The 18,500-nt window shown below is 48.3% G+C and overlaps 2 protein-coding genes across 2 annotated transcripts in view; both read left to right on the top strand.

The window, feature by feature from the left end:
- The window catches only part of LOC119395911 (uncharacterized), a 595,703-nt gene that overhangs the window by 44,249 nt on the left and 532,954 nt on the right, over positions 1-18,500 (top strand). The window lies entirely within an intron of this gene.
- The window catches only part of LOC119397364 (disintegrin and metalloproteinase domain-containing protein 10-like), an 82,137-nt gene that overhangs the window by 23,135 nt on the left and 40,502 nt on the right, over positions 1-18,500 (top strand). Inside the window, exons 9-13 of the mRNA XM_049416540.1 lie at positions 849-1,026; positions 1,438-1,597; positions 7,121-7,219; positions 11,531-11,721; positions 12,377-12,582. Coding sequence (XP_049272497.1) covers positions 849-1,026; positions 1,438-1,597; positions 7,121-7,219; positions 11,531-11,721; positions 12,377-12,582 — 834 coding nt within the window. The remainder of the gene's footprint in view (positions 1-848; positions 1,027-1,437; positions 1,598-7,120; positions 7,220-11,530; positions 11,722-12,376; positions 12,583-18,500) is intronic.

Raw genomic sequence — 18,500 nt, 5'->3', positions numbered from 1 at the left:
CGGGTACGCTACAGCACAGTGCACAGCGCGCGCTCTCACGGCCACCGAAAGAAATAAAAGAAAGTGGAGAGAGGAGTTAGCATGGAGCATGGCCAGTCGGTGGAAGCAAGAGGACGTGTTGCGTCGTCGGTGTGGCGTATTGTCGAGAGATGGCGCTAGTTTGTTTTTGCGCAACGAAATCGCAAACTTGATTCAAAATGCATGGGATCCTATGGGGGGTTGGGAGAGGGCACATCTTCCTTTCTCCTCGCTAGTCACCAGGGGAGCCGAGCGGTGGCGCCACCATACCGATGCACGAGGCGGATACCAGCGGAAATGAATCTGAAGATGAAGATGACGCACATTCCATAGGCATTTTTTTTAGCGTATCACTAACTGCGATGCACTGACAGGTCCATGCAGCCGTACGTTGGATTCCTGGGTTTCAAAGTTTTGAAGGCTAAATTCGCTTTGTTTATCTTCATATTATACAGTGGTACAGAGGAAAAGAAGCAGTTGATGGATTCTCCGTTTATTTTTTCATTTCATTTATTTACCACTTCACAGAGCAGACGAGATGGGAAGAAAAAGCTCAGACGAGCTTGATAAGACTTGCCAACCTAGTACTCCATCAAGCTGTGTGCCATTTCACCGCATAAAGGCAGTCTTGTCATCAGTGCCGCAAACCTATTACAACTATAGAGGCTGGCTTTTTCGTGAAGTTTAACTTTCTAAAACGAGATGGCCAAAAGAATGTGGCCATAAAAGTCACGCGTGTGTTGGGTGGTTGAAGCATGACATGCTGCTCGAATCTGCAGCGTGATTGTCGAACGCACGATATGGCGAACGCGTGTCCCACCCGTTCGCAGCACGACCCTCCCGAGTGCGTTCCCGGTGGCAGCGCGGGCAACTTCCTGATGTTCGCCAGCGCCTCTCACGGCACGATGCCCAACAACCGGCGCTTCTCCATGTGCAGCATCCGCGACATGTCGGCCGTACTGATGCAGATGTTTTCTGGTCAAGGTTCCCGATCTAACTGCCTACAAGGTAAGCGTATCTTTTTCTCCGGCGAGCCAGACTTCGGACATCGGGCCTTTTAAGAAAGAGACAAGGAGACCAAAGGAAGCATGGGGTAAACCAATTTGCGTAGTTGAAATGTTGAAACTGTGAAGGTCAAGGACAACGAAAGTGCGAGAGACGATTGCGGAAGTCGTAAGCTTAAACCGAACCCGTAGCTTCCGAATCGCGCGTGAGGAGTGACTACACTCTTGAAATATCTACGGTGTATCTTACGTGCATGCCAAACCTTTGCGGCTGTTTTCATGCTTAGGCATTTCGAGGTGAATCCTTTTGATGATGGACTGCGAGTGTCACTGTAATCGAGGATTTAGGCTAAAACAAAAGGGAGACGGGACGTGCGAGGCGGACACGCTTCTTCTTTCTGCCCCACCCAAGCAGAGCTTCGCGGCCCATTCTGCGGCAACTCTATACGAGAAGACGACGAAGAATGCGACTGTGGCTTGGACTGGAGCGAGTGTCGCGAGTTGTGCTGCTACCCGCGCGAGCACGGCCAACTAAACCGCAAGGGCTGCACACTGCGACCGGACGCCAAGTGCAGGTGAGGAAGTCCGCGCATGGCACTCGAACAAAGTTCGTTTTTTGAGCAAGTTGCACCAGATTTGCGTGCGTCGAATTTTGTTTTGAAAAGTTATACGATCTGCTTCAGGGTAGACGTTAGCTGCTACACAGAACCTAGTTAATGCATATATATATATATATATATATATATATATATATATATATATATATATATATATATATATATACACGGGCGGATATAGTATTGGTGATAATAGATGACTACAGCAAAGCTTTGTGAGCCTGTTTTTTTCTGGCCATGCCTGCTGATTTCTTGCCGAATAGCACTTCTATATATCAAGACATCCGCATGAGCATATCGAGGTTGAGAGTTGCATTTATGTCGAACCTCCCTCTACTCATTTGAGATCACTTCTCACTTCCGTCACGCGACTTCCGGGTCATACTTAACTCTCGTTATTTCACTTCCGGTCAGCCATATGCCTTCTCGTTTCCGCTTCCCATTTGTGTTTAACATCTTCCCGGTCAGCGTAATTCGCTTCCGGTTATAGCCTACGGTTCCAGAACTCCTCGCAAGCAAGTTCGGTCAAAAATGATCGTCGATGTCGTGGACATCACGTCCAGTTACGAAAAGTCAGTTTGGCCGCAAGGGCGATGCAATGAATGCGATAACAAGAAATATTAGGATGTTATACGAAGTAAGGCTCGCAGCTCACTTCTTTAGGAAAAGTGGCCGCTGTGGCGAGTGAACTGCCCTTCGGGCTGTCTATGGCTTCAACGCAAAACTTTGCGATGAGAGCACAACGCGTGCAAACCTATATAAGCCATCTACTGATCGCTTCCAGAGATACGGGATACGGCGCGCCCGGTCGAAGTACGCATTTCCTGCCAGACCTGCACCTCCCCAGCCCCACCCGCCCTCTCATACCTCTATGCCATTTTCGCGCGACGGAGATGGTCGGCTCGTTTCATCTTTACTTGAGTGGCGTTCGTCGGCGGCGCTCGCGCGCTTTCATTCGCGCACAAAACATACGACGCGTGGCGCGACGTTATCGGTTTCGACTTCATACGAAACACGACGGCGACGCCGACGGCAAAAATGCAGCTGCTCTTCTGAAGTGTCCATGCAATTACTATGGCAATAAAAGTCCCAGTTTCGCCGTAAGGGCGAATCAATAAATGCGACAGAAACAAATTGGAATGGCATACGAAGTAAGGCTAGCAGCTCACTCATTTAGGAAGCGCTGCCGCTGCAGCGAGTGAAGTGACCTTCGTGCTGTCTATGGCTTCAACGCAAACTTTCCAGTGAGAGCACAACACGTACAAAGCTGTAGCTTCGTACGTGTTGCAGGTGAATCATATATGATTTATCTGCAGATCCCCGCTAAATATACGGGATACGGCGCGCGCGACATCTGCCGGTCAGTAATGCACCCAGTCGGTAACAGTGCGCATTTACTGCCGGACCCACGCCCCCCCCCCCCCCCTCCACCACTGGCTCCTGCCTTCATGCGTCTTTCACGCGCCGGAGACGATCGGTTCGTTTTTATCTCTGCTTGAGCAGCGTTAGTCTGTAGAGCGCTTACACGCTTTCACTCGCACATAGAACAAACGACGCGCGGGGCGATATTATGATTTGGAGGCCGTACGGAATATGACGGTGACGCCAACGACAAAAGTGCGCTTGAAGTGTTCATATAATTGCTATCGCAATACAAAAGTAGGTGGAAGAGTCTCAGCAAATCAAGTATCGTCGTTCGCATCTGAGCGTTGGCTGAAACACGAATTTGCGAAGGAGCTTGTAATAAAACGATAGAACACCAAAGCCAGACGGGCAAACCAAATAACACCAAACGAAAGGCCGTCTCTTCAAGAACCTGCGACTGCGAACATGGCACCGTTGACAGACGAGAGCCAGGCGCACCGTGGAGCGCGAACCCAGACAGGAGAGAGTGCGCTCCCTTCTCCCCATGAAAAGAAGTTGGTTGGGTGGGGCAGTCTGAACACTGAACTTGTGAAAAGAAGACGTGTGTTGTTTTGTACGAGTGCGTGTATAATACAGTTTTCCATTATATCCTTATTCACGTGTAGACCTCAATTATTTCGAACTAGTAAGTCAGTTAAAATAGATAACAGAGCTTTCGCTGTATGTAATTTCAACAGGGTGCGTTAAGGGGTAAACCGTTGCCTGCTGTGAAGCTTATACGCTCAGAAATTTCGCGCCACTAGCACCACGCAGTTACGAGAGGCATTCCTCTTCCAACTGTGAGGCGCAATACGTTAATCTTCCCGTTAGCGCATTTTGGCAGTGGCGCTTAAAGGACCCCTGACAGCGAAAGTTTTGTTTACGACTTTTTTACTGTAATTTATAGCTTTGTGTCTGGTACTCCCGAAATTTAATCGTAATTGCTCTAACACATCGTATAATTATTGCTAGCGTCGTTAACTGGGAACGGTTTTGTGTCAGTTCGAAACGCCCGTCTAAATACCATGAGAAACTATAGCGCCCCACAGCGGGAGAGTGCCCCAAATCACGTGCACTCAAGCTTTGGTGTCGTTGAAAGCGCATTTTTCAAGTCCCTCCTCTCTCGTGAAAAAAAATAAATAAAAAATTCACGCATATCCACGAAGTGAATGATGATGAGTGGACGAAGCACCGGGGGTCATTCGGGTAACCGTGAATTCGAGTAACCGTACATTTCCCACTCGATCATGCAAATGCGTGACAAATACGTGTGTATAGTATATACAATGTTGTTTTATTGATCTCATAAGCCGCATGTGGTGTTTAGGAGGCCGGTCCCGATAAGCCACGGGCAGGATGCGGCGCGTCTCTTTTATTTGTTTCGCGCGCCTGCGCATTATCGACTCGACGATCAACTGCGGCCCTCGGCCGGACACCACAGAATTCTGCTCGATATCGCATAGATTCACTAAGCCGAGGACATTCACGTTCTCCCTGTTCATTTACTGCGTAGTCGTGCCGTCTAAGCGTGAGAAACCTTCACCTCGGGGTCTGCTTGTTGTCTGCGTCGCCGTGCTGCAGCAGCTTTGTGAGCCCTCGACTCCGCTTGCAGTTGAGCCGCCACTCTCGTCTTTTCATCCATGTCAGAAGCGACCGTTTCCATCCATGATCCATGGCTGAAGAGAGAGAGAGAGCGCGCGCGCCGGAAACGCGCACTTATATAGCCCTTGGGCACCGCAGTGCCCCTAGCGGTCTCCATTTAAACCAGCGCACGCGCCGGGTGCGATGGATGGATGCTATGAGCGTGCCCTTTATAACGGGGCTGTGACATGTGTGCCACCAGGCTCGACAAATAAAAAACTCCCCCCCCCCCTTTTTTTTAAATGTTGGCCTAATGCCTCTGCTTCGATTAAATCTATCTTGCTACAGGAAAGAAACATGTAAATTCTCCGCCCAGTTTTCTGCCCGTTACGGCAGAATGTCTATTTTTTTCCAGTATTTATTTTTGTCCTTTCTCTCTCATTTTCTGCCACTAGTACTCTAACCGTCTCTTACTTGTTTCTATCGCGGGCGTGTTCAGCTTTCCATTGTTGTCCCTAAAACACAAGGCTTCATGTAGGCTCGTGCCCAAACGTACACCTGGGTGGATATCTCAACATTTAATCAGAACATGCTCCACCGTTTCCTTATCTTCCCCACAGCATGTGCATTGTTCTTCTTTACAGAATCTCGTTTTATATCTACGCGTTCTAAGGCAACCCGTCCTCGCTTCAAACAGTAAAGCGCTTCCCCTTAAATTATCGTAAATTAGATAGGGACGTTCCACGCAAGCGCTGCTAAAAGCGAGCGCTGCTACCGCAGCTCCCCTGGCGGTCTCCATTCAAACCAGAGCACGCGCCGGGTGCGAGCGCGCCCGGCGTGTGCTCCGTGTGCTCCCGGCGCGGGTTCAGTGTAAACCAGAGCTACGCTAGACGCCGGGGGTACAAGGCTCGGCCCTAAGGTGCTTCGCCCCTAAAAAAGCATTCCCGGCCGAAGCAACCAGAACCTCGTTGAGAGCAGCCCGACAACAGAGCGAGAGGGTTGACGAACAATATTCCTCGCCGGGTGCCAGTCGTAGTATTGTGCGCGCCCCGCAAACCTTCTCCGACATCGACAATATTAGCTTTACTCGTGGAACGTCACGCGGTGCCTGCCAACTCAGATGAGCACTCACGCTTACGTTAAAAAAACCAAATTAAATATCTCAAAGCTAACGCCCGGCACTACTAATGAGCCAGAAGTGCCCCCTTATACAGGACAATCAAACACAAACATCTTGAGGTTTCAATTTTGGTGTCAGCGGTCCTTCAAGTGTTATAGCTTCAGAACATAAAGTAAATTACTGAGCGAGGTTATAGTTTTCGGAACACGAAGACACTTGGCGAGCACTGAGATCGGGCTAGTTGGTACTGATGCATAGTTTCTGAAAGCGAAAAAAAAAAGCACGATACCACGATAGCGTTGGTCCCGGGTTTGAACACCGGACCAGGATGAACTTACACTAAGCTGGAAAGCATTTCTTTCTGGGAAATACTCATGGATTTTATGGTATTCCTTTGCGCTACAAACAAGTGGATGCGAAAGCGAAATAGACGTGCCCTTTCTGCAGCAATACGGCTGTGCACGTTTTTAATGTGCTGTTACCTGTGCACGATTGCTATAGGTGACGCGATCGTTAACATTCAGGGCTTAACAAAATTAGCATCAAACGCTTGCTGGACTTATTTCGCCGTACATTTTTATATAGCAGTGTGTATAACATATATTTACAAACTGCGGTGGGTGCACGTCTTTTAGCTATAATAAACTTATCGTATTACTTAGCTGAAAGGCGAGATCCAACACTCATATAGCTTGCTACAGAGCAAACATAGTGAATTATGCAAAATTCCCTCTCCTCATGTGGTCTTACCTTAAAAGGACACTAATGTGAAATAATAAATTGTCATGGCCTTAAAAGTGTCCTTTAAAGCTCTTACCTGAAAAGGACACTAAAGTAAATGCTAAGTACTCTACCACCAACCAGTTTGCTCAAATTCCGTTTTCTCTAATTACAGATAAATTACTAGAAGAAAATTGGAAGGCAATCTTTAAACCAAGTCAAATTTGCCCCGTAACTCTTGCCAGTGTGTCAGTATTATGGAATTGTTTTCAAAGCACTTCTTCACAGGTAGGCTGTGGTAGCGCTTTAAAAGTTCTAGGAATTTACCAAGCTGCAGCCCTCGGATACCTTATGGTATACAATGTAGCTGCCATTTTCACCAAAAGAAATTAAAATAACGTAACCACGGTAGAGCAGATACCGTGGTGATTCATGACGCTGTTAGGGTTCTACCGTTTCAGGCCCCAAGTTTCAACTATAGTTCAAGGATATTCAGCTTATCTGCAAGACAGGGGAGCAAAAACGAGCTAACCGCGTTATTGTATCGAGAGCCCACACACTTGTCGATTATACTGAGTCCATGGTGTAATACCTGGCACGTGACTGTGACACGCGACTAGAGCGCTTTATACTCACCATATATTGTTTGGCTGCAGCCCGTCGAACAGCGCCTGCTGCAGCGACAACTGCCAGTACTACAACGCAACCTGGGTCTGCAGGCATGACGACGACTGCCGGTTCGAGGCCTACTGCGAGTATCCTTGCCGCTTGTGAAATTGTAGTTGTGCGTTCCCTATACAAAATAGAACAGTGATCTGTGAGAGATCGGGAATTGATGGCGGGGATATGTGAGGTTTAATGGCGCAACGGTAAGGTATCGCTGAAGAGCGCCCAGGGAGTTCTATATACAGGGAGATCGGCAATCCTACATTGCATTAATTAACGGTAGGGGTGCGCGAATATTCGAGTTTCGGATTCGAATATTACCTAATCGAAAAATCCGGCAGATCCCACGCACTGTGGGAATAGATGTAATGCGAAGCAGCCAGCAAAGAGCTGCATACATCGCTTTGTTTATTTTCGAGCCAAATGAAATCATTCATGCCATGGCATCCAGTTCACCATATATCGCATGTTTTCCGTGCACACGTGCATGCACAATGTGGTATATACCATGCCAATGAAACGTATATTCTGGTATATATACTGCATGACCAGTCATTTATGCTCATCACGCACTCCTGTCATGCCATACCAATTTTGGTTATATCCAGTAACCTAAACGACCGGAAGCGCACCATACCAGCGACATGTAAATCATACCGTACATTACATGCATAACATAATTCGCATGTTAGGACCTGTCATTTATGTTCGTCATACAGTCACATCGCACAATACCAATTTTCGTGTATATCAAACGAGCGAAATGGCCGCGAGTTCACCATGAGTGTGGCATGTAAATCATGCCATACATCACATGCATGTCATGGTTTTCATGTTACCACCTGTCATTTATGTTCGTCATACATTCGTGTCACGCAATGCCAATTTTGGTGTATATCAAGCTAGCGAAACGGCCGCGATCGGACAATGAGCGTGGCATGTAAATCATGCCGTAAATGATATGCATATCATAATTTTCAAGTTACCACCTGTCATATATGTTTGTCATACAGTCACGTTGCGCAATACCAATTTTGGTGTATATCAAGCGAGCGAAACGGCCGCGAGCGCATCATGAGCGTGGCATGTAAATTATGTCGCACATGACTTGCCTGTCACGATTTTCATGTTACCACCTCTCATTTACGTACGTCATACAGGCGCGTCGCGCAATACCAATTTTGGCATATATCAAGCTAGTGAAACGTCCGCGAATGCACCATGAGTGTGGCATGTAAATCATGACATGCATGTCATGGTTTTCATGTTACCACCTGTCATTCATGTTCTTGATACAGTCACATCGCGCAATGCCAATTTTGGTGCATATCAATCTAGCGAAACGGCCGCGAGCGCACCATGAGCGTGCCATGTAAATCATGTCGTACATGACACGCATGTCACGATTTTCATGTTACCACCTCTAATTTACGTTCGTCATACAGTCGCGTCGTACAATACCAATTTTGGTGTATATCAAGCCAGCGAAACGGCCGCGAATGCACCATGAGCGTGGCATGTAAATCATGACATACATGACATGCGTGTCATGGTTTTCACGTTACCACCTGGTATTCATGTTCTTCATACAGTCACATCGCGCAATACCAATTTTGGTGTATATCAACCTAGCGAAACGGCCGCGAGTGCGTCATGAGCGTGGCATGTAAATCATGACGTGCATGGCACGCGTGTCATGATTTTCATGTTACGACATGTCAGTTATGTTCATCATGTCGAAATGTCTCGTCATATCAGTTTTCGTATATATCCATTCATTTAAACGGCCGCGAGCGCCCCAAGACCATGTCATGTAAATCATGCCGCACATGACATGCGTGTCATGATTTGCACGTTAGGACCTGTCATTATGTTCGCCATGAACTCTTGTCACGTCATACCAGTTTTGGTATATATGAAATTAACGGAATGGCCGCAAGAGCCCGCAAGGCCGTGGAATGTAAATCATGCTGTTCATGGCATGCATGTCATGATTTTCATGTTATGACCTGTCATTTATGTTCGTAATACGGTCATGTTATTCCATACCAATTTTGGTATACATCCGATTAACGAAACGGCCAGGAGAGCACAAAGTCGTAGGCGGCTAGATAGATAGATAGATAGATAGATAGATAGATAGATAGATAGATAGATAGATAGATAGATAGACAGATAGACAGATAGACAGATAGACAGACAGACAGACAGACAGATAGATAGATAGATAGATAGATAGATAGATAGATAGATAGATAGATAGATAGATAGATAGATAGATAGATAGATAGATAGATAGATACGCTCAAACTCGCAGAAGTTCGCTAAGAAATGCTTCGCATTTAATAATTCGATTCGACTTTCGAATAGCTAGTATTCGAAGTTTCGAATAAGTCGACATGACGAATATCTAAAACGCGACAAAGGCCAACGGTGCAACTTGGTTAGGGTGAGATGGCTAAAATTAACGCCCCCTAATGCCTTTACAGTACGCATTTCTTTAAATCTTTCACCGATACCTTGGTTCAAAGAGACCACATGCTTATTTTAAAGGAGATTATGCCATTACCGTAAGCAAAAAGAACACACGAGAGAACTATCGAGCCCTTCACAACTTCGCTTCCGAAACGAAGGCACGTACTTGCGTAGTTCCGTCCCGTATGCCACAAGCGCCGTCAAACGTCTCAAATTCGATCCGCGAAACCCTCGGTGATTGGCTAGAGATATGAAAATATGTTCACGCCGTGCAGTGGCCACTGCCGCAATGCACCACTCGTTCAGAAACTCTCATAGTTCCGGCGCACAGTTAAAACGTTGCTGTGAACGGGCGGCCGAAGACTTTTGGGCCTGGAGGGCTCATGACGATGAAGCACAGCATTTCTGTTCTTTCTTTCAATTTTCAATAAAATCGTTTGTATTCGATATTCGATTCGATATTCGTCATTTTCGCCACTATTCGGCACTATTCGATTCGAATTCGATTCGACATTAAATTTCGCTATTCGCTGCTTCGAGTGACAGAGCGATGATTAGGTTGTCCAGTCAAATGTGCAAATGCATCATTGATGACCACCATTAACCTGCCTTTCGTAGAGGCTCAAGTTACTCGCCTACTGCCTATACTCCTATTTGCGAGCGCACTGTCATTTGCAAGTGAATTTGGTCACTCCACTTATCTTGAGATCCGCATTTCATTATTATACAAGTTTTAGCGATTCCGCTTCTTTAACCGGGTTCCGTTGTCGCACCACACTCTTAAACTGCCTTTAAATCGTTCATCTTACCTGTATGATCGTAACATTTATTTCGATATCACCATGTCTAGCCCTACTGGTAAGCATGCTCTTAAATATCCAAGTGTTGCTTTAAACAATGCATTGATACTTCTATCATGCTGATCAATGTGCGTTTCCTCATTCGTGTATTTCACACTGAAATCAGTTACAGTTTCTTTCAAAAGGAAGACATTTCATTCAGAATGTTCGAACAGCCCCTCTACTGAATTACCAATTTCACCCGAAAGCGTTTGTTCCTGGCCAACGGGGCCCTCTTACTCACAGCGTTCTTTGTTCCTCCATGCTGTCCACATTGATATAAGCAATTTCTATACCGATCTTTCACTATATATTGCCACAATATATTGGGTTGGGCCCGCATGTAACGATAGTCTTGAGGAAACCCAGATTATCAGCTAGGCTGACCCGATTACCGACAGCACGTGCTCATTGGCTTCGACCATAAATTCGTTGTCCTCACTTTCTACCACAGCGGAACACGCAAGCCGGTGATTAACAATACCGCGTGACAGAAAACAAACTTATATACACAAGAACATTTTGCACAGACAATCCCTCACTAAAAAGAATCACAGACACGAACAGAAACTTCGCGCAATGGAGTGTCACCCTGCTCAACCCGGCTCCTGTCTGTCTCATCGAACCGGGCCATCGGAGCTTCAGGAATGCCGATGATAGCCCCTGACAAGAGTACCCGCCCTGTGTTCTTCAGAAGTCTGGCAAATAAGGTCTTGATGGTCATCATTATACTAGAAGGATGTCGTATATATGGGACTGGAGGCCGACTGAGAAAGAACAGTGGGTTTGTAACAACAACATGCGGCGTCGTAGGGGAGTCGTAAGTCTCCGAATATCTCATCATATTAGAAAACCACCCACACAAGGCAAGGGATTTGCATTAACTCAAGCCTATCAATTCATAAACGTCCAAACTTATTACTGCTCGCACATTTTCGAACGTCCTTCGTAGGAACAACACTCGTGGTCTGCGACATTTTCGTTTGTAACATTTGACGTGACCACTCGCATGTATACGTGCTTGTGCTACATGGTGGTATTCGTGTGCCAAACACAAGCGTGTGATCCTTGACGCTGTCACCTCAGCGGTTCCGGCGGCAAGTGTCCGCCTTCGGAGCACAAGCGCGACGGCGTGCTCTGCAACCACCGCAGCCAGGTGTGCCAGAACGGCGAGTGCACGGGCTCCCTGTGCCGACTGTACGACCTCGAGGAGTGCTACCTCACTGGGCCCCACCGCACGCCGGACGAGATGTGCCTCATTGCGTGCCGAGAGAATGGTACGCGTATCTGACATGTATACATGTATTAATACCCCTTCGTGGTAGCTTAGCTGCTAAAATGACGTCGCTGCTGAGCAGGATGAAGAGGAGGCTGCAAATAACGACCGCGGCGGCCGCGTTTGAATGGCCGAACTGCGAGATCATGCGTGCACTTAGATTTATATGTACATTGAAAAAAAAATCCCAAGGGGTCAAAATCCGGAGTTCCCTAATACGGCAGCACGATTCTTTCGTAAGTCCGCATGAAAGTGCCCAGCTTTGACAGACCGACATCCAATGAGACAAAGTAAATTTTTGCCTCTATAAAGGTGTCCTTTTAGTACATTATGAAAAGAGTTGCACCATTTGGGAGTCACATTTTCAAGAGAAGACGCAACCAAGCTAGATGACGACTGTTGTGGGACAGAAAAACACCCTAAGGGGTGGAACTGCATGCATAGGCGTCGGCAGGATTTTCTCTTGGGGGGGGGGGGGGGGCGTGCTTGCATCGCGGTGGTGGAGGAGATGGAGTGCTGGTGTGGCTTGAATGGGGGGAGGGAGGCAAGTGCCCCTTTTGCACCCCACTGCCGACGCCCATGAACTACATGTTATCAGTGTGTATATCGACAAAGGGCGTTCAGTCGATTGCCTGATCGCCCATACGTGTGTGCAGTGTCCGGCAGCGTGTGCATGGAGGCGTGCCGCTTCGACCGCATGAAGGACTTCTGCAACAAGAAGCTGGAGCCCGGAGCGCCGTGCGATGACCTGCGCGGCTACTGCGACATCTTCCAGCGGTGCCGCCTGGTGGACGCCGAGGGGCCGCTCGCCCGCCTACACTGGCTCGTTTTCGGAGGACACGGCCTGCAGAATTTGCTCGTGGTAAGGAAGCGTGACTTTTGTGTTTCTTTAGTCCACCGATGCTTATCGACATTTGGTGGAGTTATATTACGCCGACCACCAGAGCAGCAGCAAGTGGTCGCAGGGTTACACCCACGGACCCTTACCTAAAGCGACAATTATTCGGGACCTTTAACTACAGCGTCTCTCATAAGGGATGGTGGTAGGTAGGGCAAATTGTATATATAAAGACGCTAAAACACAGAACCACAAAGGCTTACTTCGACTGAAATTTTTTGCAAAAAGCACTTACACATATACGCACGAAAAAGAAAGGTTTTACAAAGACGCCTAGGGCCATTCGAATTGCACCACTGAGCGATCCCTGTACCGTACTTGCGGTTTGTGGTCCTCTGTATAGAGTCTTTGTAGTATATTAGCGATGCCTACGCTCATGAATTTGAACCAACTAGCTCTATCAAACTGCGTGGTGACTTTTACAGCCGCACTGCACGCTGCTTCTAGACGGCAAGTAGTAAATGAATGAACGAATGATTGAATCACAGCAACAGATTGCAAGAACGCATATGCTCCCGAACTTGCTTTCTGTGCGTTCATTACAGCTACTATTGTTAACAAAAAGTAAAAAGAAGTCTTCACTGCTTTCACTATCGTCTACTTTATCACGATTAGTTGAACGCGAATATTTTTTGTTACGCCGCCGCAACGTGGCAAACCAATGCACGTGTCTACAGCGTTTTATAGCGAATCCTAAAACCAGAAGTTATTTTTCTCGGCGATAAGTTATCCGATCTTAGCCAGATAACAGAACCGTGATTTGCGATTATCAAAAAAGAGTTTTGACGCATGACCGTTCGTAGTGCCAATCTGCACGTGCTAATGCACCGTTATCACGACATTTCTCATCAAGCATTTAATGAAGAAAGCTTGTGGGTATAGAGGGCCTTCTGCGTCCCGCCAGTAGATAAATCAGGGTAGACGAATGCTCCAGAGCACGAGAATGACAGTTTGTTTGACGAGGGACGACCGACTCACGTCACAGGGTCGCGAAAGCGCAAACGGTGAAGGCCGAACCCCATATGCGCGAAAATGCACGCGACAGCGACGAAACGTAGATTGCCTTCGCGCGGTCGCTTGCATAGGCAAACCCCATTCACGCGACGGCTTCGGCGGGCGATCTCCACTGTTGCTGGTCAGAGGGCGTTTACTCATACCAAAAGTGGCGCGTTGTCAACAGTATGCAATGTAAAATACGATGTTTTGTTGCATAACGGTACATAAAATGTTTATCATTGTCGTGCAGGATTTTTTCGATCCCATCACTGCTGCTACGTGCCGCCAAGCCGCGTCACAGACGGCGCGAGACTTGTAGTTCCTGACCTTGAGGTCCTATAACGCACGTTCGCGTTCAGCGACGTCAACGTTGCGCTCGTCGCCGTTGGTCATGTTGATGAACGTTGTTGTTGGTGCGCGTCGATAAGCAAGTGGCGACAACCAGCAGTACGTCACTGACGGAGATCCTGTGCCGGTGTTTTGCTATTGACTGCTTGAGCACAACCCTTCCGGGCGACGGGCAACGGATTCCAAATCTGAAAAACCGAGCGATCGCGCGACATCGGCCACGCGACACGTCGCGCGAACGGCCCCTTCCGTCGCTCATAGCGTCGCTGGTTGCTGTCGCGTGCATTTTCGTGCATATGGGGTTTGGCCTTGAACGGTCAAGGGACTCTGGGGCGGGGCAGTAGAGTGCCGGAGCAGAAAACAGCAACAAACGGGCAGCCGAAAGAAGCCACGCTCTCGCCCTAGTCCAGCCAGAACCTAAGTCCTCCCGGGAAGCGTGCACGCGGCCCCTTTTATAATGCGCAAGCGGGCCACGGGCACCGCCACTGCGCAGCATAGGCTTGGTTAGTTCCTTATACGTCACCTAAAACCGCCAGGGCTGGCCCGAAAGGCGCCGCGTTGACGACGTGAGCGGTGCTGCTGCAAAAGCAAGTTTGTCTCCGCCATCACGCTGGAATGATGGTGCCAACCGCACCTCCGCAGCCGGACGTGCAGACAATTTGCGTGTCGCGTGCCGGAACTCGCTAACGCTCGTTGCGCGGTGACGTTGAGCGAAGCATGGCAGATGAATGAAGTGGTGCAAAAACCCACGTGACCTTCGAGCTGGCGGCGTGTGGAGAGGGAACGGCTTTTTGTGTCTTTGACATGGCTTGTAATACATGATGGTCTTCACGTTTCAGCGCTACTGGTACCTCACCATGCTGGGCGTGATGGCGAGCGCCGGGGCCACGGTTCTGTTCATCAAGCTCTGCGCCGTGCATACACCGAGCAGCAACCCGAACTTGAAACGACCCCGCAAGATCACCGAAACCGTGCTGAGACCAATGAGCTTGCTGCGCGCATGACTCGCGCAACCGCGCACGAATGCAGCGTCCGCACGTTTAATACCTGATCATCGAACGACGATTATTTAATGATACACTATGATGATACTCCGCCGAATTGTAGTGGCGGCTACATGATGCGCGAACGACGACGGTATAACGAAACTTTGTGTTGCGCGACATATATAAACTGCGGTGCATATATTAAATGGAAGGCTATTTGTTCAGCTCAATTTCTGAAACGTCTGACAGCGTTGTACCACGCACATTGCTAGCCTATCAAAACCGAGCAGTATATTATAATGCCAGCGATTGTTCTGTTATAAGCGGAAGACATTGAATTTGTGATAATTTCACAGAAGTGCGCAGCCCATAGAAAGAGTTGTTCACATACCAGGCCCGTAGGCAGCAATTTTTTCGGGGGGTACTCGTTCACAGACTGCTTGTCGGGCTCTATGTGAGTTTTCCCTTGCCCTTTCCGGTAATGCTGTAAGCGTCGTAATAAACAATTGGTCCCTTTCAACACTTGCAACGGCCTTTCGTTTCTGCAGAATTGTTCCATTTAGACTGCGCTGCTCACCTGCTCTACTCTCCTACCTGCTCAGTACGCGTATAGCTACCTTTTCTAGCTCAAGTAGTGAAGGGCAAGTTGTGGTCGAAGCATGGCATTCCACAACGGTTCCAGTAATCCTTCAAAAGCCTTCGTGGCACTCCTGCACCTTTAGTGGAATTGGCACTGCACGTGCAACAAGAAGACCGGTCTGTAGACTATACAGGGTGTTTCTGCTAAAAAGCACCAAGTATTAAAAAAAACGTAGGTGCTACGCGTCTCGAATTGACGCAGTGTTGTTATGAGCCATACAGAGCACGCCAGGATATTTTAACACGAAAGTGTTTTATGCCGGCGTCCACCACGGCTCCACTGACGCATTTCCATCACGGATATGACGTTGTAAAATATAAAGACTAACATATGGCAAAGAAAAAAAACTATAAGAAAAAGTTCCGTCACCGGGAGTCGAACTTACGACCTCTCGATCGCCAGCGCGCAGCGACTCCGCCACAGACGGCATGTTCTCTGCTATGCTAACGGCAGAGCTATTTATGTACACCATTTGCCGGTGGCGGTACTCAGAGATCGGCGGTACAGCGTGTTTTCGTTATCACTAGCGAGATTGCGCGAAGGGCTCCAAGAGCGTAGACTCACTGGAAAATCAGAGTACCCCAAAGGTAGGCTGCACGCGGGCAATATTGGGCGGCGGCGGCCATTTCCCTTCCAGACCGCCCGGCGCGTTGCTAGCGTGTGTTGAGAAGTGACCGATCTTTTCGCCTCGGTGCCGTGTTACGCTCGGCGGAACGGCATTATGTGTGTGTGTTTCTTCAAGAGGATATTAGAAGTTATTTCGAGTCATCAACAGTTATGGATCGACTGCGCGGTTAGCGGTGTAACTAATGAAATGTGCGGCGAATGTGGCCATGTGCTCACGAACTCGCTTCATGGCTTCATCGGTCTCTTTTCGTGTCACGCCCGGGTGTGTTCGCTAGGTCCGGATTAGCGCAGTGACTTTGTGCGAGATGCCATATACTTCGACATTTGGTGAATCTCGACTGTTTGCGCTAGCTTTGCAGTCGAGTCGGTGTTCAGGTTCACTGCACTCGAGAACGTTATCGAACAACATCAAGAACATTCAACATTGCGTCCTTCGACTGATCGCTGACTCATACCTTGCTTGCGCACCATGCTTGCTGTTTAACTGGTTGGTATGTGTAATAGAAGTTGTGTGTGTACGGTAATTGGAAGTTGTGCGCGACGTATTTGTCTTGATTCGGAACGCCAGCAGCCGAACGCACGGGCGAATCGGCGTGCGGTGGTAAGGTGCATCTTATCTTCCGATACGTAGAAAATTTCTTGTCTCCTTATTATTCCCAACGTTGCAGTGCATTTGCAAATATTTTGCCGTGTTCCGACAGATTTTTTTTTTTTTTTGGCGTTGCCAGCGCGTAAACAGCTAGGGTTCTGTTTCTCCACTGCTGCACTTTTTGTTTCATAATGCACTCTTATTAAATCTTCCTCGGCACGGTGCTTTATGTTCTTTTGATCAGAAATAGCACATCCCGCAAATTTTTAAAGCGCATGTTACTGCAACACAGTATAAATATCGACATAGGGCTCGCATAAAGTCGACTTTCGCAATGTGTGGGATCTGCTTTCTTTTTTTTTTTGCTGTCACCATTTCTCACCCACTAAACAGTATTTTAAGGTTACGCTCGGCGCAATGCAGCATTGGCAACATTTTTTTGCAACGAATTTAAAAATACGCTTAATAACATTGCCTTATACCAAGTTCATCAACAGAGTTCCACGCTTCTGTTTTGCGCAATGGCAAATGGTCATGCCACAATTGCCTTCAAGGTATAGCAGTCAACAGTTATTATTTTAATAAATCTTCAATTTCGCTCTCGTGCGTGACACGCTTATAACTCGAATAGCATGCGTAATCTGTTCAAGAGATCGAGATATAAACAGCCGAGCAAATAGAAAGGTATGTATAGTTTTCAATATCGCTGACCATACCGAACCGAAAAGGTGAGGTATCCTGTCGTATGAGATCTTTTCCAGCAAAATTTGGGTAGTTCACTGCAGGAAAGTGTGTTCTTCGAGGGGGGCGAATTCATTCCGGCCAACTATGCAGCCACGTAGAACGGCGCTCTTTGACATTAATTTTGCCCACACGTCATGCAAAAATAAACGAGATTCTCACAGTAGCTCACCAGTAAGGTTCGATTGCTGGTAAGCTACTCTCTGGCATCTGCATGCAGTGGCGTAGCCAGGGAGTGGCACACCGGGGCCCGTGCCCCCTCCCCCCCCCCCCCCGAAATTTTTTTCCTGTGGCGTACAAAGCACGAAATGCCATTCGACCACATCTGCCTGCCAGCCCCCACTTCAGATCAAGGAGGTGCCCTCCCCCCTGCCGAAAAAAATTTCTTACGCCCCTGTCTGCATGACGCGTTTAAAAATGCGACGAAGTTCTTCTAGGGACCATGGTACTGCTAAATGTGCGGCCACGCTCTGCATTGAACGCGCCTGCACCCAAAGCGCTTGGAAGGGATACGGCGGCGGGAGGTCACGTGATGCGAATAATCCAATCACGTCGGCGGCGGCGCGCGGAAAACGGATGCGATACTCTGAAAATTTTCCAGTGACTCTAGAGCTCCCGCGATGCGAGCGCCCTCACACGCCAGAGCGCGCTCCTCCTCTCCACTACTGCGCCCGCACCACCTGCTCCGGTTGCTAGGGGCGAGGAAAAGCGCGCGCGCCCGCAGCTGTTGCTATGGGAGAGGGAGTGAGAGCGGAGAGATAACACCTGCCGGCGCGCGGACACCGACGCCTGGCATCGCCCGACTAAGAAATGCATTCGCATTAAAAGACCAAGAAAGAGATCCCGCGCTGGGAATCGAACCCACGACCTTGCGGCCGCGACGGCAAGCGCCCGACGCCCTACCGACTAAGCTAACTCGGCAGTGCAGGACACGGCGCGAACGTGCCTTATGTCT

The sequence above is a fragment of the Rhipicephalus sanguineus genome, chromosome 6 (assembly GCF_013339695.2).
Source record: "Rhipicephalus sanguineus isolate Rsan-2018 chromosome 6, BIME_Rsan_1.4, whole genome shotgun sequence".
Classification (NCBI taxonomy): domain Eukaryota; kingdom Metazoa; phylum Arthropoda; class Arachnida; order Ixodida; family Ixodidae; genus Rhipicephalus; species Rhipicephalus sanguineus.
The sequence above is the reverse complement of the archived record's forward strand: the minus strand, read 5'-3'. Positions and strand labels throughout refer to the sequence as shown.